This window comes from Dicentrarchus labrax, unplaced genomic scaffold, assembly GCF_905237075.1.
Source record: "Dicentrarchus labrax unplaced genomic scaffold, dlabrax2021, whole genome shotgun sequence".
Classification (NCBI taxonomy): domain Eukaryota; kingdom Metazoa; phylum Chordata; class Actinopteri; family Moronidae; genus Dicentrarchus; species Dicentrarchus labrax.
In genome coordinates, this window is record NW_026136705.1 from 14,791,651 (window position 1) to 14,814,317 (window position 22,667).

At 39.4% G+C, this 22,667-nt stretch overlaps 2 protein-coding genes across 4 annotated transcripts in view; one reads left to right on the plus strand and one right to left on the minus strand.

Annotated features, from left to right (window-relative positions):
• The window catches only part of mink1 (misshapen-like kinase 1), a 33,260-nt gene extending 22,213 nt beyond the window's left edge, over positions 1–11,047 (plus strand). For all 3 annotated transcript variants that reach the window (XM_051402224.1, XM_051402225.1, XM_051402226.1), the window contains 10 exons: positions 1,598–1,714; positions 2,006–2,117; positions 2,436–2,585; positions 3,302–3,445; positions 4,078–4,212; positions 4,347–4,447; positions 4,573–4,722; positions 4,806–4,965; positions 5,075–5,214; positions 5,320–11,047. In XM_051402224.1, the coding sequence (XP_051258184.1) occupies positions 1,598–1,714; positions 2,006–2,117; positions 2,436–2,585; positions 3,302–3,445; positions 4,078–4,212; positions 4,347–4,447; positions 4,573–4,722; positions 4,806–4,965; positions 5,075–5,214; positions 5,320–5,403 (1,293 nt within the window). In that variant the 3' untranslated portion in view covers positions 5,404–11,047. The remainder of the gene's footprint in view (positions 1–1,597; positions 1,715–2,005; positions 2,118–2,435; positions 2,586–3,301; positions 3,446–4,077; positions 4,213–4,346; positions 4,448–4,572; positions 4,723–4,805; positions 4,966–5,074; positions 5,215–5,319) is intronic.
• A 1,145-nt stretch (positions 11,048–12,192) lies between these two features.
• On the minus strand, positions 12,193–22,509 carry gnb2 (guanine nucleotide binding protein (G protein), beta polypeptide 2). The gene is made up of 10 exons (XM_051402231.1): positions 21,631–22,509; positions 19,675–19,754; positions 19,541–19,579; positions 19,151–19,257; positions 17,752–17,815; positions 17,300–17,462; positions 16,143–16,209; positions 15,858–16,059; positions 14,584–14,800; positions 12,193–13,591 (listed from the first exon to the last, which is right to left on the minus strand). Exons 2-10 carry the CDS (start codon positions 19,729–19,731, stop codon positions 13,485–13,487), a joined length of 1,023 nt encoding a protein of 340 aa, XP_051258191.1. The 5' UTR covers positions 19,732–19,754; positions 21,631–22,509; the 3' UTR covers positions 12,193–13,484.
• Between the last annotated feature and the right edge of the window lie 158 nt (positions 22,510–22,667).

Consider the following 22,667-nt stretch of genomic DNA (forward strand, 5'->3'; position numbering starts at 1 on the left):
CATCTATATACGTAATGATACTTAAAATGCATTGTGAGTTGACTATGATTTTGTTGTTTAGTGTTATGTTCTTTTACACATATAACTGATCAAATGAAGAAGAAGTGACGTTACGTGGATATTTTGTATGCACCCTTAATGAAGTGTGATAGAGGAAAAAAAGTCTAACAGTCAGGTTTAACTGTCACTCCCTCAAAGCCAAAGAGCATGTAGATTCAGCGCTTTGCACCAATGTTCAACAAGCCCTCAGGAAGAAATTAATCATAGGGCAGGCAGACATACAATAGCAATAGTGGCAAATTTGCCATCAATAGAGCATAATATTATACAGCCACAGCTTCAGTATTGCAAATCTGTTAGTAATTTTAAGAAGAAAAGGTAATGCTGTTGGGTACAGAAACTCCATGAGTTAACCATGAAAACTTTCATAAGCCTATTGTGCATAGTTAACTGATCCTCTGTAAATGCTGCAACTGAATATTGTTTTTTATTTTATATCGAAAGCCATCCTGTGTTAGATTGGCATAAAGGTTTGAGATTTTTGGAGAAACAGCAATATGATTCACTGACAGACGGCCTATATCTTGCAGGTGGCTCATGATTAGTTGAATGTGGGAAGTGTCACCTTCTCTGAAGTGCAATAGTTTTGTGTGTGTGTTTATTTGAATATGCCAATCTACAGTTACATTGCTGAATATCAGGGAAAGATATGCAGTTTATCTATTATAAGTAAAACGGCAAACATTGTACAGTACATACAAACAAGAAGAATTTTGATTACTTTCACACATACAGTAAATATGCCTGTCTCACTGATGGCATATAAATTCAGCTGGATTAGATTAAAACAGTGGCAGTCCAACATTTATGGCACCCAGTAGATTTATACAATTAATATAATATTCAGGAGGTCTTCCCATTTACCACTGAATGTGCGTAAGATATGGTTCTAACTGAGACAACATAGAGGGTGTAAATTATCTTCAGGAAATTCGTGAATCTTTCCTGGAGAACATTTTCCGCTATTGGCATATATCTAACATTTGACGTTGATAATGTTTGCTACATATGATTAGTATACTAAAACAGAATTTACAAAAAAAGATTATCTGCTTGCACTTTATAAGGGCTTTAATATTTTATTTAAAAAACATTTAGATGTGCAGATATCTTTTCTAGTCTTTTCATAGAGCCTCAGTCAGTGTGAAAACTTCCATGTTCAGTTTTTGCTATAAGATATGAGGCTGGGAAGCATTATTTAGTTAGACATTCGCCTAGAACCTGGACATGTCAGATAACTATTTGGAGTCAGTCAGACAATGGTGACAGAAAGCAGAATAGTGGCACATCAGTGACCTCAAAGACACAACAACTGGCTGATTGAAGAACATGAACTTGGCTTTTTAGAGGCAACTCTGCTCATGACTGTTACTTTACTTCACTTCTTGTGGTCACTGCGGTATGATAAAAAGACATGACAAAGAGGTCATATCCTGGCAATTGGTGCAGCAGATTAGCCTAGATTCAAGTCTGTCATTGATGTTATGTAATACATGAAATTGTGTGTGTGTTTGTGTGTTTCTCTCTTACCTGAAAGACTCCAGAGAAGCGGAGCCATAATGGGTACACTAACTTGCCAGATGTGGTGCAGCCCTCCCACTCCCCCACTGATTCAGCTACTCACTCCTCCCCTGGGAAGGACTCTGTTTATGATGTGAGTTTTACTGAAGCTAAGTATATCAGTCCTAAATTCCTGGTTTATTTTTATGTTCCCTATCTGCAATCATTCCAGCCAAACCGTCCACCAATAACACATTTAATTTCATTACAGTCAGTTCAGCTTGTTTGTGGACCTTCATCCAAAATATAGATCTTGGAACTGCTGTTTTAATGCCACATAGATGCAGAGAAATCACTTTTTTTAATATTAAAACTAAAATCTCCACAGCCATTATGTTGACTTAAACTACACGGTATAACTCATACACCCTCTCTCCTCCACCAGTATCAGTCCAGAGGTTTGGTTAAAGCATCTGGCAAGTCCTCCTTCACCACCTTTGTAGATCTGGGCATGTATCAGTCACCAGGAAGTACTGGGGATAACATGTCTGTCACTGGTGAGTCAGAAGCTTTTCAGACTTTCAGCTCCACATCTGCTTGGAGTTTCTTTAACATTAAACAAGAGAGCTACAGTTGATTGCAAAAGTATGCACTGCTTTAACCTTTGGCATTATTTCTTGTGCAATAAAATACTTTGGGAAATTCAATTATACAGATTGTTTTCCTCAAGGTTGAGATAATATTTTATATTACATTACAACATAAATTCTTTAAAAAATGTAGCTTGTTAATCAACTGTAATTTTCCTTTAAAAAGGATGAATGGGAGATTTGTGTCTAGTTCCAAACCATGTACCATTTTGCCGTGGTGTGTAGGCTCCAGGTTTGAGCAGCTGAAGATGGAAGTGAGGAAAGGATCCATGGTGAATGTCAATCCCACTAACACACGGCCCCCAAATGACACACCTGAGATCCGCAAGTACAAGAAGAGGTTTAACTCTGAGATCCTGTGTGCTGCGCTCTGGGGTGAGAACAGTTTTAGCACTTGAGTATAAATGCAAAAACCTAAATCTAACTAATTATTCAAAATATGATCATATTTGGAGTTGCACAGATTGAAAAGAGTGCAAAGAAATCTGAGTCGAGTTACTTTAACCCTTTTTAACTCTGGCTCAACTTTGTGTGAAAGAACTAATATGCCAGCTCCAGCAGGGTACTAGTTGCAAATATGACCCAAACGGAAAACCTGTGACATGAAAATTAGATTTGAGGCTGCCGGTGTACCTTCAGTTGTCTTAGTGTGACATTAATAACTCTCATGAGAGATCACTGTGCCTCTGCTATCATTAACAAAGCTATTTTTATCAAATTAATTTATACTCTTCCAGCATCTTCTCAAAGGGTGTTTTTGCCTCTGTGATTACTTGTGGGGGAAAAGTTATCAATGTTTGTACAAATAGGCTTGTGGATATAGTATCCATTGGGTGCCGTCAAACACAGTTGACGTCAATTCATTAAAGCTATTTATTTATTTTTATTTCTCCTCTAAACAAAATGTCATGGCATTAGAGTTGCTACAGGTCATGATGTGGAAATGATAATGGAAAATGAAAGGATAGGAGATGTCAAATAAAAGCTCTACTACCAAACTATTTTTAGCAGTGCATAAAATGACTGTAATTATTGCCTTTCCTCATGTCAAAGCGAAAAAGCAATTTATTTGTGCATATTTGTATCTCCAGGTGTGAACCTGTTGGTGGGTACAGAGAACGGTTTGAAGCTGCTGGACCGTAGTGGTCAGGGCAAGGTTTACCCCCTCATCAACTCCCGCAGGTTCCAACAGATGGACGTCCTGGAGGGCCTCAACCTGCTCATCACCATATCAGGTCCTTACTTCTGCTCATTGCCAGTCTGCTCTCACTACAGTTGGTTAAAGCTGTCTGCTTTTGGCATAAGACTGCTGTCTTTAATGGGATGCCAAACACAAGATGCCAAATTGTCCTCCTGCTCTCAGAGTGATTAGTTTGCATTGTATTTTGACTTTGTACTGTAAATACCTCATTTTCATTGGGATGTCAAGCCAATTGAGTAATAAAATGGGGAAATATTTTTTATGATACATGATGAATGATATTTTGTTGATGATTACTGCTTCTTTTATCAGATATATAACAACATTTTGAGAAACAATCAGTAATAATAAGAGTAATGGACAGTAATAGACAGAAAGATCCAGTTAACATATTTGCTAAAACATGCGTTTGGAAATATGTATCAGTAACTGTAAACCAGTCTTTAAGATGAGGAAAGACCATTTTAGTTAGACTTTACAATATTATAAAAATAGTATCCCAGACAATGTTTAGTTTCCTATGAAATTAATTCCTTTTATTCTAATTATTATTTTATCATTTATTCATTTTAAGTTGTATAACTCCCAGTTCTTCTGTGTATTGTCTGTTGATAAAATGCATTTTAATAATAACTGAAATGATTCTCCTTCATAATTGATTTTAAGGTAAGAAAAACAAGGTCCGTGTCTACTACCTGGCCTGGCTGAGGAACAAGATCCTCCACAATGACCCAGAGGTGGAGAAGAAGCAGGGTTGGACCACTGTGGGGGAGATGGAGGGGTGTGTGCACTACAAAGTGGGTGAGTGACAGATGATGGCTATTTATCACTGCTGTCTATTCCACTCCGGATAAATTCTCATAAATGCATCTGGCCCAGTGAATTATTGATTACAAGTATCTGATGTCAGATGGCCTTGTGGTTGTTCTCTCTAGTGAAATATGAGCGGATAAAGTTCTTGGTGATTGCTTTGAAGAATGCGGTGGAAGTCTATGCTTGGGCGCCTAAACCTTATCACAAATTCATGGCCTTCAAGGTACGTCTCCCCTTTCCCGTGAACTAGATTAGTTATGCAAGATCAGTCAACCAGAAGAGCATTCAAGTTGATTATCTTCTCACGCTCACTTTTCTCCCAAACTCCCTCCTCTCCTTTTTAATCAGTCTTTTGCAGACCTGCCACACAGGCCTGTCCTAGTCGACCTGACAGTGGAGGAGGGTCAGAGGTTGAAGGTCATCTACGGTTCTTGTGCTGGCTTCCATGCCATCGACGTGGACTCCGGAAACAACTATGACATTTATATCCCCGTTCATGTAAGTTGCATCTGTCAGACATCTGTGTTTTGTGAGATGTGAAACCCACAAGAGCTCATCCCTTCTGTTTTTGTCTCCAACAGATTCAGAGCCATGTGACACCACATGCAATTGTGTTCCTGCCAAGCTCAGATGGCATGGAGATGCTGCTGTGCTATGAGGATGAGGGTGTCTACGTCAACACCTACGGACGCATCATCAAGGACGTGGTCCTGCAGTGGGGCGAGATGCCCACATCTGTTGGTGCGGGTCAAACCTAAATTACTAAGACTTACATGGATACAAATAAATGTATCATATGTGTGAACTGTAATCAGCTTGTCTTGTACTAATATTACATTTGGCCTTGCAGCTCATATCTGCTCAAATCAGATCATGGGATGGGGAGAAAAGGCCATTGAGATCCGTTCTGTGGAGACTGGCCACCTGGACGGTGTCTTCATGCACAAAAGAGCTCAGAGGCTGAAGTTCCTTTGTGAGAGAAACGACAAGGTAAGAGAGATTCCAAAAGAGTGGGACAGTAAGGTCATTAATAGCAGCTGAATTTAGAGATGTTATTGACACACAAGTCCTTTTTGTGTACGTGATGTTCCTCAGGTGTTCTTTGCGTCAGTGCGGTCCGGAGGCAGCAGCCAGGTGTACTTCATGACCTTGAACAGAAACTGCATCATGAACTGGTGAAGGAACAGCTGCTCTGGTCAGTGTGTGGAACCCAGCAGGGTTGGAGAATGAAGTGCATCCGAAACTCTCTCAAAACGCATGCACACAAATGTGAACACCTCTCTATCTATCTCTCCAGCTCGCTCTCACTCACGCACTCATGCTCCAAAGACACACACTCAACTCTCATAGGCAACACGCACACACACATACACAAACAATCTCTAAATCCATTCCACAGAGGCTCCCTGATAACATTCTCCCTTGAATCATCACAAAAAAAAATCGTTGATGATCTTCAAATGTTAATACCATCTCTTAATTTCTACTGTATATATTCTTGTCTTGATTTACTTGGTGGACCTGTGTTCAGTCGTGAATATTTAGTTCCTCATTGTGAAGTATGTTAAAAACATTCCTTGATGGTTTCTAAAGTACGTTGTGAAGAAGGCATTATTTACCTATACTGTATGTCGAACTGAAGCTGTAAATAGGTAGCACCTTACACTTAGATCACTTAGATCTGAATCATTTGCAGGCCTCATATATATCCTCCATTGGACACATGGACGTCAAATAATAAAATGCTGGAACGTCCATCTGCAGTGGATTCTTTTGGGGCTCCCACAATTTCATGGGGGCTTAAAGGAAGTATTTAGTAAAAACAGACCATATTACAAAGGGACACTGAAGACAGGACAAAGTAGCTTGTTTAAATATTTTTTGTTATCTTTAGTAGACAGTAACCTGAAGTCCTGCTTTCACTGACTTTTTCTGGCCTGTATGGAAAATTGTGTTGCAACTCTTAATCATGGCAAGTAACCATTGAATGCCTCAAAAGCTAAATAAATTCAGTTTAAAAATGAATAAATATTCAAAATCAATCAGTCTCATAAATGTGCAGTACGCAGAATCAGTACTGTGAAATCTCCTGCTTTGCCTTTTTTTCTATGGTTTATTCGAAACCATCAGGCTTGTATCGAAACTTTTTGTTTTCATAGATTTACAAAATACAAAAATGTGTTATTTATATGTAGTGATTCTGTATTGGTATTAGCCTACTGGTATCCTTAATTTTACTGTAATTATATTGCTATTATATTGCAATATACGCTATTCTTGTGGAGTCTTTGTTTGAAGAGGGGAGTTAATGTGTTTGGCTGGTAGTGTTAGGGAGTATGATGATAACATATGAGGACGTTAGAGAAATGTGGAAGGAGGGCGTCTCTGAGATTAAAGTGATTAAGTGAGATCACTTTCGGAGTCCTTTCTACCACAGTGATCTACTCTACTGTATTATATTTCAGTTCTTAGACTATTTGGCTGGTGTGGATCTTTTTGTGGGAAGTGTTTGTCCAGGGGATTGCAGTAGAACAGCTCTTAGTGTGGTACAGCTCATATTTGTCTTAGGCCAGTGGAAAGATTTAATGTAGGGCGACTCTGCAATACCACAGAGGACTCCATCTCATCAGGCACTTTGGAGCGCACGGCTGGAACACATGAGACTTAATATATTTTATATCTTTACATCTGCCAAAGTTCACAGCCTATTCTGCAACGGGGGTATTAATCAAGGCCAAAGGGGAGGCGTGAGCTTAAATGGCGACTATAGAGATTTGAGAAAATCTTCCTATAGATCACCAACCAATGTTCCTTTCAGTATATACATCTAAACAGTCAGCTGACCTCTCACTAATATTATGGTATAATGCTTTATTAGCTGCTTCGGATATTCCCTATAGACTTTCACTCTGTGTGTTAGTTAGTTGTGCAAAGTCTCTCCCCCCTCCCTTTTTTTTTTTTTTTTTTAGGGGAACTTACTGTCTGCTCTGTTTAGGCAGCTGCCTAGAGGAGATACTGTGCTCCCATACACCAGGCAGTACGGTAGAAATATGAGGTTATCAGGAAGTAGCTTTGTGATTTTCTGTCAGCAGTGAGTAGGTCAACGCATGATTCACTTGGTTATAACAGCACTGTGCGCCACAGCACTTTAACAGGTGGACAACATAAAGTCAACATCTTTTTTCTTCACTCCTATCATGCATCTTATCAGCATGGAGTTGTTGGGAAATCTTTCCACAAGTTAGTTAATCTGCTTATGAATAAATGCTGACATGATAATGTTAAAAGAATGCATCTGTATTTTTTTGTAAAGCTTTAGGATACTATGAAAGGAATCTTGGCTCGTGATCAGTGGGATCGTCTGCTAAACGTTGCTTTTTAAGCTATGGAGGTATATTTTATACAGTCAAAAAGAAAGCCATTAAGAATACAGTATATGATCAGGGCAGAGAGCGTTTAATCATTATATAAATGGATGGTTAGTTTTATGGTGAGATTATAAAACAAACTGTAAATGGGCATGGAAAGCACTTTCACTTCAGTAAACCTACATTTACAGATATATCTTGAGCAGATACTTTGGTGTGCATGTAAGCCATTGAAATAGAGTATATAGTACTGTATCAAAGTTGTTTTCCCCAAATGTGTTTTTATTCTTAAATATTTGTGATGTGCCATGGCCTACATTTGAAATGTCACAGTTACAATCCACCACAAGCTCTGGCACTCATACTTTTTATGGTCAAATCATAATTTTTTTATCACTCTGCCATGTTTACAGTTTAAGCAGTGCCTTGGAGTTGGGAAGGCGAGAGGTCTAAGGATGGGTAATGAGCCCCCCTCACCCCCACTTGTCTCTTACTTGAAATCACGAAGAAGAGGCACAACCCTATTTGCTCCCACTTTAGGATCTGTCCTGTGCCAGTTAAGTGCTCTTAAGTCAAATCCAGAATATCCTGTAGATGGACTTGAAATACTTTTTTGGCACCACATAACCTAAAATGATCATCAGAAGATTATCCATTCAGAAAGTTGCAATAACAGATAAGTTAATACATGTCCGATTAATCCAGTGTAACATCTTAAGGGTCTACTCGTAGTGGGAGCCAGCATAGAGAAAAGCCATACGTATGAAATGTGTTTGTAGAGAAAACGTAGTACTTGTGCACAGATACAAATTCAACTCTGTGTGTGATGTCTGCTCAGAAAATGTAGGTTCTTGCAGCAAAGATGAGTTAAGCACTTGTTCTTTAAAGGTGTTGATTGTGTAATCTTGTAGTGGGGAAATTAGCTTGATATATTCTGAAAAGCCTATTTTATAAAATATGTAAATTTATCTATACTGAAAAATAAAAGTGAATGTACATCTATAAGACAGATTTGTATTTATATAAAATGTGTACTGCTCTATTAATCAAAGCACAATGTATTTTAAGGCAGAGAGATCAAAGCTATAAGTGTAACAGAGAGATGGAGTTTTTTTCCCCTCATTCACTCAGCAGTCGTCAGTGTGTAATCAGTCTAAGTAGTTGGCTATAGTGAATCTAGTCTTGTTACCAAAGGAGTCAGCTGTGGCTGTGATTCAGACACTAGTGGTGACCCGTGGATGGGTGTCTGATCTGGCCTCCGGTGTAAATTGCCTACGTTGACGGGCTGTTAATATGCTCAGGTGATGACGGGGATCATCACGCTGGTGGTGAAGGGCGCAGCAATGACCCTGGTGAGGTTATTGGCTCTTGGCTTTGGGATTGTGTATCAAAAGAGGCAGCGTTTAGTAAGTAAAAGAATCGATCAATTAGTGACGATTACAGAATACAGACAAAGACAAATAGTCTTATCATTTCTTGACAACTTAAGTTGATTCATTTTTGTCACCAGGTATGAGCGTTCTTAAAGGGGAACTCCACCGACTTAGCGTTGCACTTCTATAACGTATTGGGACTTAAGATGGACAGTTTAATTTTAAGAAAAAGTGACAAAAGCAATATATATATTATATATATATATATATATATATATATATATATATATATATATATATATATATATATATATATATATATATATATATATTTATTTTTTTTTTTTTATTTTTTTTTTTAATTCCATGCAGTCTTTCTTGTGAAAATCTGGCACTTACATTACCCACAATGCAACTTTGCTGCTGGCGGTTCGGTCGGAGTTGTGCCTGTGTTATGCTAGTAGCGGTTAATGTAGCCTCGAACGTGAACCAGAGATGAGGAGCGGACTGAAGAGGTCTGGTAAGCCAACGCTGACCAGCACTGCCTTAAGTGACATCACATGAGGCAATGTATCGGACCTCTGGAGCCACAAAAGACTTTACCCAACTTTCATAAATGCAGTAGTACTTACTACGAGTACCAAGACCTGTAAACATACTTTGATATGTCCAATCAATGGAGTTCTCCTTTAATACACATACTTGCATTATATAACATTTATTTTGAATACTTAACTGCATTTGTACATCGCCTGTGGTGCACAAGCTTAGTGTGGCACATCACATTACTTCATTTGCAGTTCAATAGGATAAAATGTCTAAAGTACACAGGAGATAGCGGTTCATTACCATAGAATCATATTTATTTAATCATCATCTTTATTGCCTGATTTGTGTTGACAGTTGTTTTTCTGGATAGCATTGCAAGTAAATTATTTGACTATTTTAAGAAAACCCTTATTTTACACATTAAACTGATCTCAAAACGAGCTCCAAGCTCAAAATCATAACTAATGCCTTGTGATAAATATCTGCCTGACTGGGGCAGTCACTTCTAAATATTAAACTAGTTGTCTAATTTCATGCAGCAGACATTCTTATAATGGGTTGCAGTTTGTAACACAGAAGAGTAGTTCTGGTTGTTGACTTCCATTAAAGCACCTTAAGGTGTCAAAGTGCTATTTCATTTTGTGCCAAGAGCCATTAAAAGACCTGAACCTCACAACTCATTAGTCTTAGGAAAACTTTGTGTGAGTCTGACCACAAGCATGAACACATTTGATTGCTGAATTTGTCTAACTGCACAAAGTTTGTCGTCAGAAAATTAGAGGCACCACTGAGTCGTCGGTGGAGCGCTGAAGGTGTAGAACATCGTCCTGAGAGACAGTCGTCCAGTCGGATGATGACACTTCTTTTTAATAAGCAATACAAGCATTTGAACAAATCAAAACCATAGCTGTCCATGTCAGTGTGACTTGCAGGAAGTGATTCTTCAGTGGCCTTTGGCAGACTGAATGTAGGCTGGTTTGTGTGTCGCTTGTTACGGAAATCACTCTGTACTTTACTTTTTCTTGAAATCTGGAGAAATAACTGCTTCTCTATAAATCACCGTTTGGGATGCTTGTTCTTGTTTTGCTGTAATGAAATCCCAGAAACTGCCTTTATGAACTTTAAGTATCAAAATAAATAAATAAATATATATATATATATATATATATATATATATATAATTCTGATGAGGCACTCCCCTCGCATAGCTTACATTTCTGATCAATGACGTATGAATGGATTAGCAGCTGTAACTGGGAGTGAGGCAGATCAAACATGGGGAGCTCTAAAACGACATGGATCTTTGGACTGAACTACAATATCTATTATTCTTTTTTCAATAACTTTTTTTTTTTAAGACGGTAAACATCTTTGCAATGTTTTAGTGTGTGTGCGCGCGTCTGTGTTACTTGTGAGAGGTTAACTCCAGATTGTATTTCATAGACTGATAAACTTTAAACTTTCAAAAAATTGTGTTGAATGAATTCATGTCTTAATACAGAATTGTTTGAAAAATAAAATACCTTGATCTCATTTCAGTGTGTATTAGTCGTGTTTCATTTCTTTGTATTCTGACAAGTATCAATTTAAATTTCTTTTAACTACATTTCTTTGAAATGATGAATTATTACTCGGTGGCTGAGCTTGACTCTCCAAAATAATTGTTTACATTTATCCATTGTAATTTTAAAGGGCCTTTAACAACATCCTCTGAACATGTGAAATAAAATGTATACCGGTGTTAAAACCACAAGGTGGTGCTACAATCAGACCTGTTGTCCCTGTCATTGGATTTGTGCTACAATATGACACTACTTTGAAGAAAGTCATAATTTTCACTTCACAGTTCGTTTTTCACTGACATGCCATTAAATGATTTGCCTTTAAAGATATATTTTGCAGGATAAATCTTTCATCCCTATTCTGTGAACCTGAATTTGCCAAATTAACTGCAGCACCCTCTGGTGGCTGAAGGTAAAAACACACTACAAAAACAGCTGGCTCTTTCCCTGTATGAAAGATCTCAGTTGAACTTCAATCAGCATATAAAGAAAACATAAATTGAACCTCTCTGACCTGAATTATAGCCTGTTGACACTGAGTAATAAATAAAGATATCAAATAACATTGCTGTGACCTGAGCACAGATGACTTGTTTATTTCTAGTTGCACAGTAGAAACAGAGCATTACTAATTTATAACATTGAAGATAATATTTCATTGTTGATTTTAGAGTTTCTTTCCACACATTTCTGATTAAATAGGTTACTGGGTTTGCTGTGGGGGAGTACTACCATTGCATCCCCGCACAGGTGTTGGTGTAATAAATAGTATAGTAAATGGGATGGTTTTCAGATTACTGAAGGACAAACTTTGTATGTGGGTCATTTTGTGGCACCATTTGCCAGAACATACTGTTTCTAATGGTAAGCCTTAATCAGAAAAAAATGAGTGAATTCTTAAACAATTAAGCATCAATCAGTTAACAAAATGTTTCTTAGAGATTCCTAAAAGCATCTTTTCAATTATGTTTGTGATAAATATTAAAACAAGAATGATAACCTAGAATTTGTGGTAAAGTGTACTTAGGCTCTTTAGAGTTTATCACCTTGTAAGTGTATGAATAAATGTTCCATTGTCTTCGACACAGTGCTTTAAAAAAAAGAAACCACAATAACTGGCAGGAGAACTTATTATTTATTAATATTATGTACAAGTATACCATCGTAATGTCCAGATAATACACTGACAAAGTCAAAGTATGAATACTGGCTCCTGCTTTATTAAGATGTGTCTTATAATGCTTTTATTTTTCACTCACCTTCTGAATCTTCTGATTTTTTTTTTTTGTTAATTTAAACTTTATCAATATTCTCTATTAATAATCCTTAAAGTGTATCTGAGGCACACAGGGAGAACATGAATAAAATAAGTGTAAAAAAACTGAATAAAACAAAAACTTAAGAACAGATGTACTGTACTGTATGTGGGGGTACATATCTATAAAAACAGTGACTACATGATGTTTTGAGCCAGATGAAAATAAGAGTTGATATTTTCCTTGGACTCTGTCCATCGTCGGCACATCCTGTCTGTCAGTGGTTATTTGTTTTTCAGTATTAATGAACTCTCACATGATTCTCTTCCACAACCGTTCTTCCTTCACATTAGCATCACTGAGATACGTGTGGTACCGAGACAAAAATAGCACAGAAAAATTTGTCTGAAGTGCATTTTGGACTTCATTGTAAACAAAGACAGAATTGTCCAATAACGTCTTCTCCCCTGTTTAATGCGAGGAGCAGTGTCTCTCAGGAAAAAGTGTGTGTGTGTGTGTGTGTGTGTGTGAGTGTGTGAGTGTGTGAATGAGCGTGTTAGACATGTTAAAAGGCTTCAGGTAATAGTGGCATTTGTGTTTTTATTTGAGCAGCTGAAGATCCAACTGTATTTGGTCACATTTTTACATTTTACAGATCATATGTGTGTGTTTGCGTGTGTGTGTGTGTGTGTGTGTGTGTGTGTGTGTGTGTGTGTGTGTGTGTGTGTGTGTGTGTGTGTGTTACTGTAGCCTTGCTGCTGTGAACTTAAATCTGCTGTAGGTAGTGTGGGCATGTGTTCAGGTCTTGTGTCGTCATGTCCTGCATACAGTGTGTGTGTGTGTGTATATGTGTGTGTGTATATGTGTGTGTATGTGTGTGTGTGTGTGTGTAAACTCAAACCTAAGTCATATATATTATGTACAGTACAATGTTGCAGTTTGTCTGTTGAATCTTACATACAGTGAATACAGGGTGCAAACTGTGGCCCAAGATGGGAGTGGTTGGACGTGTGTGTGTGTGTGTGTGTGTGTGTGTGTGTGTGTGTGTGTGTGTGTGTGTGTGTGTGTGTGTGTGTGTGTGTGTGTGTGTGTGTGTGTGTGTGTGTGTGTGTGTGTGTGTGTGTGTGTGTGTTTGCGGTTTATGTGCATGGCTCAGTTCCAGATCTTAAGGAAGCTATCCCAGGACCCAGTGGACACCGCCATGCCGTCATCCGTCACACCAAGACAGCTCACACGATTGTCATGGCCGGCCAGGACTCCTGCAGGAGGGATGAGGACAAACAAAAGAAGACTTGTTGCTGTCAAATGTTCTGCTCTCAAGACTGTGAAAAAACGTCTTAGAAACCACACAGAACACAGCGACCTAGTGTTTATTACCGCTTAACTTGCAACACAGGGTGGGCCGTTTGACCAAAGATGTACATTTGTTACAAAACAAAGCTGGTGTGGAGCTCTATTGCTCCCAAAAATAAATCATGATATAATAGTTGTGATGATTTTATGCTGTATTTTGCAGGTACAACTTGCAAACCACAATTTATGTTCACACCCTGAGAGAGACTTTTTCTTTCAACTCTGGTCATGGTTATTGTCAGATTTTTGTTATTGGTATTTTGGTATTGGTATTTTCACCTAAATCCCTTTGGTTTACATTGGTTGATTCACTTGCACAGTATTACAGCTCCACAGTCCAAAGATAAGGGCTTGGGATATTTTCTTATCACCTCCACCTTCCGCAGTTTCATCAGGTATCACAGTTATCTACATTGCCCAGAAATTAATTAGAAAAGTACATGATATAACTGCACTTTGTCTGTGCAGTCCTATAAGAGGTAAATTAGCCTCTGAATTGCATATTTAAAGTGTTATTTCTCATTCCAATCAATTTTGCTTATTTTTTTGGTCCGAATGCTCTCTCACTCAGTTTTTGAGTGAAATATTGGAGCTGAAGGTCAGATAAGAGTCGGTTTTACTTTGCTGTGATACAAGATTGTAGTTTTCCTTGTTAGTGAGGGCTGCTGCTGTCATTTTGCATTCAAACTAAACATCATATGCCCCTTAAATAGAGGTTCTAGTTGATAATGAAGTGTACACACAGTAACTATCTTAAGGTTGGAGGCAACAGAAACTACAAAACATATTAAAAGACCTCTAATGTCTCAATTAAGTAGCTTCATAATGAATCCAATCCTCACTTCAGCTTTAAGTTAAGCCTTTTTACATCACACCAGCTGTTTCCTGTTCCACCCACCTGCTCTGTCTCCCTTCATGGCATCCCAGATGTTGCAGTTAAAGTCATCGTAGCCAGCCAGCAGCAAGCGGCCAGAGCGTGAGAAAGCCACGGAGGTGATGCCACAGATGATGTTGTCATGGCAGTAGAGGCTGAGCTCCTGGTCTGCACGCAGGTCAAACAGCCTGCAGGTGGCGTCGTCGGAGCCTGTGGCGAAGGCGCTGCCGTTGGGAAAGAACTAAGAAGGAGCACAGAAGGATGGATGAGAAGCAGGAAGTGTGGATGACACTGGAAAAGAAAACTGTGCTCTCATTGGCTATTGGTGTCTGCTTTTGGACTGAATCTGATCAGTCTGAAAGATGATCACCATGTTTTAACACTGAGTCCGTTCCACCTGTCACACTATCAGAGAACCTGTGTGATGCGTCGGTCCAGACTCCAAATGAGACTCCAGTTAGAGTCTGGACTGATGCAGGATGTTCAGATATGGTGTTAATTGATAATCTTGTTAATCCCCTAGCGTGTTCCCAGTTTAAATCCCTCCCAAAGCTGGAGACAAGACAGTATGTGACGTCACCGGGACAAATCCTGGAGCTGCTCTGTTGATAATGTATTAGACAGTAGGGGGAGAGACTGCCACTTTAGACCACTTTGGTTGATACCAATGCCAGTTATTAGATAGATGTATCTGTTAATAGACATTTTAATCAACACAGTTTCTTTTCTATTCCGTTCTGTGTTCAAATTTACATTCAGATTAATTATTGGGATTACCTACCATGTCTTCATATTGTTTTGATTTGTTTTCTGACGCAAAGTATGATAAATTGGACGTTTATTAACTGGTTAGCAGTGACAACTTTAAAGACCATTGATAAAAGTTGGTTATATTTAGTATGTTTTTTTATGTATGCACAGTTTTTGAAATGCAAATTTAAGCAAAACTGACAAACAAAATATTTATTTTTGTCTCTAGGTTTAGACCTAGAGGAGATACTTTATATTAAGTGACAGTACTCTTAGTGAACATACATCTTTTTTTAAATTACTCACAAATACTAAATGTAGTATTGCGCTGTCTTCACTTTTCATCTCTAGTATTGTTTCAAATACAAAAACACTGAATTCTACACTCAGTCGCATTGCAATGACAGCATCAGGGTTATTTTTTAACACTCGACAAGAAGATACACAAGAATTGATGGCGCGCCCCTTTAAACTGTCTGTGATCCCTGTTAATAAAACTGTATGAAGATACATATTTGACAACTTGTAGTTTCCCTGAGCGCACTCACACAGATGGCGTTGATGTCCGACTCGTGGCCTGTGAAGGTCTGCCGGCACATGCTGTCTCTGATGTCCCACAGTTTGACCGAGGCGTCACAGGCCCCCGACACAAAAGTGCGGAGGTCGGGTGACAGGGACAGACTCATGACGTCGCCGCTGTGGCCCGAGAAAACTGTGGTCTGCTGACTCGTCTCGATGTCCCACAGTGCACTGGGGCAGAGAGCACAGAGTTAAGACACTGATCAGCTCAGGAAAAACATGTTTGCACATGCACGTCTGTGTTTGGGTCTCACCATGTGGTGTCTCCTGAACTTGTGATGATTTGATTGTCATCAATGAAACGGCAACATGACAGGTAACCTGAGAGAAAAGAAAGCACAGTTGTTGAGTTTCTGTTGTGGAGCTGGACAAAACTTGCATATTAAAAGGAGACACGTGCACATTTAGAAGTCTTTTTAGAGTAGGTGATAGTAGAGTGGTATTACTAGTGTCTGCTGTAATACAATAAGCACAAAATAGGAATAATATTGTAACAGTACTCTGAATGTACAAACAGAGGTGCAAGGAAAGAGAGAATGTGTGAATGCCATTTTATGCATTTATATACATTTATATCAATCTAGTGCTGTCTGCTTTATTATAAAACCTAATTTGAAATGCTACTAAATATAAATGACTGTAGTTAAACATTAACTTCATCATCATCACTTATGATGTATAACTTTTTATTTACATCTTTCCTACAAAGACCACTGTCCTTTAAAGATTAATGGTCAATTCCCAATAAACATACATCCAACAATAAAGTAAGGGTGGTCTGTATGTAGCCCGAGAGGCTAAACCCAGGGAAAAAAAGTCGACCAAGCACTCCCGGCTGTTCATAGAGGTTATTAATGTGAACACACGATAATAACTGAAGCTGAATCTATCAACTCAGAGCTTCTCTTGTCGGGATTTGAACAGCTAAACAATAAGAGTGTGTGAGAAAATTACACTCTTGCATTAAAAGACATCTCGATATTAAGTTGCAGCCCATTTAGGAAAACCTACATTTTATTTGGAACATCATCATTGTTTTTTTGTCCCTAGCAGATTTTAAATGTCATGTATCTGTACTTATTTGCAGAAAAAAAACACCTTCAACTTCCATGAATGAATCCATTTTGTGTCATTTCACAAAATGGAAATAGTGTTAAATCTAATACCGTTCAGCAGCACAGTAGCTACAGTGTCGCGAATCAGAGTTTCACAGGCAGGAGTTGATGTCTCATTAAGACTGTGTTGCCCTGCGATTAATTAACCATGTAAATGAAATCGTCATTGTTTAGTGGTTTGGGAGCAGAGCTTTCCCACGAGGCCTGGGACTGGTGCACGCTCATCTGAAATGTCATCAGTTTGACTCGCAGGAAGAGTCAAACAGAAATGGTTGAGAGTGTGATTGTTCCCTCACCTGTATGGCCAGGTAGTTCCCTGCTGACCCTAACGTTGCCCTCGCGAGTCTTCAAGCAGTAGATGGAGCAGATATTGTCGAGGCCTCCGCAGGCGACGTAGTTCCCAGAAGGAGCGTACGCGCAGGTCATCACCCAGGAGGAGCGCAGGGGGATGGCGTGGATCTAGGAGGGGAAAGGTGTTTGGAGGCACGATACATTAAAGGAGTAGAAGGTAACCCAACACAAACTGTTAATAAGAGCATAAGAAAACGTGTTAGTATTAACACTGAAAATGTAATGCCACTGTAAATGTTACAGTAAGTCATAGTTGTAAAAGAAGCTCTTATGAGTCAACCACATTCCTACAAGAGAAAGACTTTATTCCACTTTCACTTCCAGTTCGGACGGAGGCCAAGTGTGACTATTTATCCAGCTGGTGAACTGAGGAGAAGAATTATTTAGCTGACTTTACCTTGTTAGTAGTGTAGCTGTCCCAGACGATCAGTTTTCCATCTTGAGAGGCACTAACCAGGAGCCTGCAGAGACAAACATTTCACACCTTATCTATCGATGGACATTTAGTTTGTGTTCATTTTCTGATAAATCAATACCATCTACCCCCAACACCCCAGTCTTCTACAGTGAGTGGTCTACCGGTAACAGGCAAAATGTTAAAAACTGAAACTTTGGGTTTTACCAAATGTTTCAAAAAGCATTGACATGTGGAATATAAGTGGCACTAAAGCGTTCGTGCTATTTCAATCTGAGGTTCGGAACCTAAAACTCCAGTTTTAAAGGAAGCACTTTTGGATGTTTTGGCTCCGAGCTCTAGAAAAGTCAGCTGCTGTGTGTGGCTGTACTTAGGTACACAGCGGTGCTTTGAGCTAAATGCTACAATGCTAACATGCTGATATTTAGCAGTTGACCTTGTTCACCATCTTAGTTTAGCTTGTTAGTATGCAAACACGCTCTCAAAAGCACCAAACACACAGCTGAGGTTGTTGGCAGTTTGCAGGTATTTAGCCATTTAAACCAAAGTATTGGACAAATTAAGATTTTGACATGATGAAAAGTCAGGGGGTCACCAAAGTGACTAGGATTCTTCCAGATGGGGGCATTAATGTCTGTACTAAATTTCATGGCAATCCATCCAACATCTGTCCAGGTTTACATTTTAGCCTCACGGTGGCTCTAGAGGAGGAGTTTAGAGTCCATACGATTCATCTTGTGGGAACCATGATTATCTGTTCCAAAGTTCATGGTAATCCATACAATAGTTAAGATGACAAGAAATCCAGCACAGAAAAATGCAAACTGGATGTATGGATACAAATATATAAAGAACAGGGAGATGTTGATTAACAAAGTGTAAGGTAAAGTGATTCCAGTATGTTTTACAGCCATTTTAAAAGTATGAAGTATATTTCCATGATTATTGTGATAATATTGTATATTGCAATTATTTTGGCCAAGATAATCATGACATGAAATTTGCATATTGTCCCATGCCTAGATTGGAGGATAGCCTATTTCCAAACAATAAAAAGTCATGTTAATTATCAAAATAACATTTTTATTTAAAAATAACACAGACAATGTAAACAAGTAGGTAGTTTAGGCTACCTAAATGGATTGTACGATCTTGGTTGTTTTACTTTGGTCTTTGATATGGAGCTCCAATGTACACTCCATATCAAACTGTTATGCAATGTATCCCATGTAAAGTTGCTAGTGTATGGAGCCAAATCATTTAGTTGGCCAGTTAAAAATGTTTGTTTTCTATTGAGCCACTTATGGGGAGACTGTAATAGTTCATTTTAGTGATGCACAGCTCCAGTACAGTGAAAATGTTTGGTACAGTATAGACTCACCTTGAGTCTGTACCCCAGTGCATGGCATAGATCTTAGCAAGGTGGCCCCGGAGGGTGCGTCTCGTCCTCATCTGAATCCTCCCCACAGGATCCAGACCAGCAGTTATCTAGGTTTGTAGGGAGAGGTTGATGAAAGTTCAATTAGTCCTAATGAAATTCACCCTTTTTACAGTCTCAGTGTGTGTGATGGAAGGTTTCACAGGGACGTTTCTTGAGATGGCAATATGGCAGCAAAGACAGCACAGGAACTGCTAATGTTTTATGTCGAATTGTGTAAAAATACATTTACAAATAATTCTATTAAAGTAATGCACAGCAAAAGACCATAGGGAACTTTCTTTCTATTATAGCTATGTATCTTACCACCGGGGGACATTCAGTGACAATTACCTGTGTCAGGGTTGAATCCCCACATGCTTTCCTGGCATCCTGATGGACAGAAAATGTAATTACACAATAGGTTAATATGTCAGTATTATCATACTAAAGATGAAAACTGAATTACAAAAAAATATTTGACTTACTCTTATCTGGTTCCTAAGCTGCTCTGCCTCCTGACGAAGCTGCTCCAGCTCACTCATTTTGGATTTGTCCAAGCAGTCACCTGTTCAAATATCAGACTGATTAATATAAAGTATTATCTCAAAATGAATAAAAATTACTGCAGATGCATATTAGTGAGGCCCACTGGGATTAGCATAGTTCTACGCTTTCATAATCCAGTAATCCAGGAATCCACTTTCATCAGAAATGAATCAATTAAGTAAAATAATTTGCTTAAAATACTGTTTGTCCCAGATTTGGAAAAAAAATATTAAAATAACAATAACACACATTTTAATCTCTAAGGTTTACTAAACCCACATAGTGAGAAAAAATCTGTAATCTGTTTATGGCTGTGCAACCATGCCTGATTTAACTGAGGAGAATAATCTGTAATGACTAAGCTGCTATCGAGCAGCCAGCAGCATCACTACCAGGGAGCAGATACTGAGCGAACACTCCCTTTAAAGCTGAGGGAACTTGTTACACTGTGCACCTACAGGTTGTGTATCAAGTCAGAACTTGTGCTAATGCTAGACACAGTCATCTTTATGATATCTCCTGTCACGTGAGCCACTGTGGTTCCTAAAAATTAACATAACAGGCAAATATATCCAAAACCAGCAAAAGATGTATCCTTTGGCGCCAGCTGGGGTCACACACACACACACACATCACATCGCGCTTTCAGTAGAAAGCAGCATTTCCTGTTCCTGATAGGAGCACAGTTACACATTCAAACAGCTCCCCAAACAGGGAGCTTTTATTTGCATTTGTGAGGCAATTCAAATCCACAGTAACACTCCACAGCAAACATGCATACAGTGCACGCTGCAGAGGAAGAGCAATTAGCTACAGTAGGTCACTGTTCCCTGGAGGGACCTGCGACCAGATGGATCACACAGGCACTAATGGAAGCCAAAAGGGGTACATCATGGGTCTCAGTCTCCTGGCACAGCTGCTCATTTAGCCAATGAGGAGGAGAAATGCTGAAGGGGGGGGTTGATGCATCAGAGATCAGGCCTGGATGGGTCCAGCCAGATGCTCGGATGCATGTCTCTGTGGCCTGCAAGCGTCGACTGCAGGATGTGTAGATTTGTGCTGAAGTCATGCCAATTGACAGGGACAAGAGTGTGAAAAAGACGGACACATCATACAGACTCCACCTGCACTGATGCGCGGCCTAGTCACAGACAAGAAGCTGCCTCCTTCATGAGGACGAGGAGGGTTAAGTTAAGCAAAAAAAACAAGCTCTCATTTAAGGGAGTTTAACAGAGCATGTTTTATAACACAAGAAGACTGAAATCCAAAGAACAAGATGCTAAGTGTGACTGGCCCCACCCCTTTGGATGCACATCTGATGTGCAACTACACCAACCTGGCATGGCTACATCTGCAACTGGAGGAGAGTGCAGAGCTTACACACATATACATATATATATATATATATATATATATATATATATACACACTCACACACACAATCCCTGTATGTTAAGGCAGAGTAAATGTTAATGTCAGAGAAGCAGTGTGGCTCTGCTCACTCCCTGGTTAACACATGCAGGCCTGGACTGGGAGCTCCGCACTGAAATAAAAGCCGCAGTAAAGAAAAAAGCAGCTCCCGAGCCACATTCAGAGCTCCGGGCTGTACTTCATAAGGATTTTATATCACTGTCTGCAGCATTTACAGCCTTCCTAGTGTATTCAAAGAAAGACAGGCCCCGACGAATGCAGGCTACATCACATATTGATCAGCAGAGCGGCTCATGAAGGCCCTGACCACATCTTGTTTCAGATGCTGAGCTCCTAGAATGCGGATGTAGCTAAATTAATTTAGTCGAAATGATGCCATGAATAGGCACATCATCACCCAGCCATCTTACGCTCAATAGGCCGGCCTGCAGCGGCTGTCACAGCGTTTGATAATGGGCGGCTACCTGTTAATTCTCCCGATGATTTTGCTTGCCTTTTTCTTTTTTTTCCTTCTCTGCTGTCGTAAAAAAACACAAAACTGAAAGCAACGTCTCCAAAATCCCCGCGGAGGATTGAGCTATGTGTCTTTTTCACGCATTAAAAAATAAAGGGGGGGAAAAAAACCACCACAGAGACGCTGAAGAGATCCACTTAAAGCTGCGTGTGTCACGATTAGGCTGCTTCCAAAAAATCCTTCAGCAAACAGGCAAACGGAGGAGGAGGAGGGCTACACACATTTCCATTGCTCTGCGTTAGTGGAGCCTCCTGAAAAAAGATGAAATCTTGCTGCTGCTGCTGCTGCTGCTGCTGCTTCCTCTCCGAAAAACGCTTTCCTTTTTATTTCTTTTTTTCACGCCCAACAAGTCAACAAAAACATATTTGTCCAGTGCGACGTAAACAAACACACTTCGCCACAGCTCGGTCTCCCGGCCCGCATCAAGGACTGTCCATTAAACACTATTCACTCCGTTTTACTCCGATTCTGCTTCTCGTGACGTTATCCTCGTTTCCTTCCTCTCTCTGCTGGTTTCCTCCTCCCTCTGCCGACACTTCATCAGGACAACCGCCTCCGACTCAGCTATGAATTACTGGGGGGGGGGGGATCTGCAAAGTGCCTCATATGGAGGAAAATAAATAGATTGTAAAATAAAAAGCTGCGAGAACTCAAGCCATCAGCAGATGCACTCAGATGTTATTTTTCTTCGTTAGAGGTGGCCCTCTCGGTCAGTTATCCACACGGTTCCTGTTTTTTGTGTTTTTTTTTGGTCTGAATATCATCATTCAGAAACAGGCTGCCAGATCACGCGGTGAGCGCCTTTCAAAAGGATCCTCAAATCCAGGCGTGAAGCATGTTTCAACCACACCCATCTCTTAAATACTAATAAATCCTATGACCCCCCCCCCCCCCCTCTTCCTCCTCCTCCTGCGATCAGACCACTAGCAGGTTGGAAATCATATTTATCTCTTCAGATGGAGACACTCAGGTCAGGGTTGTTATTAA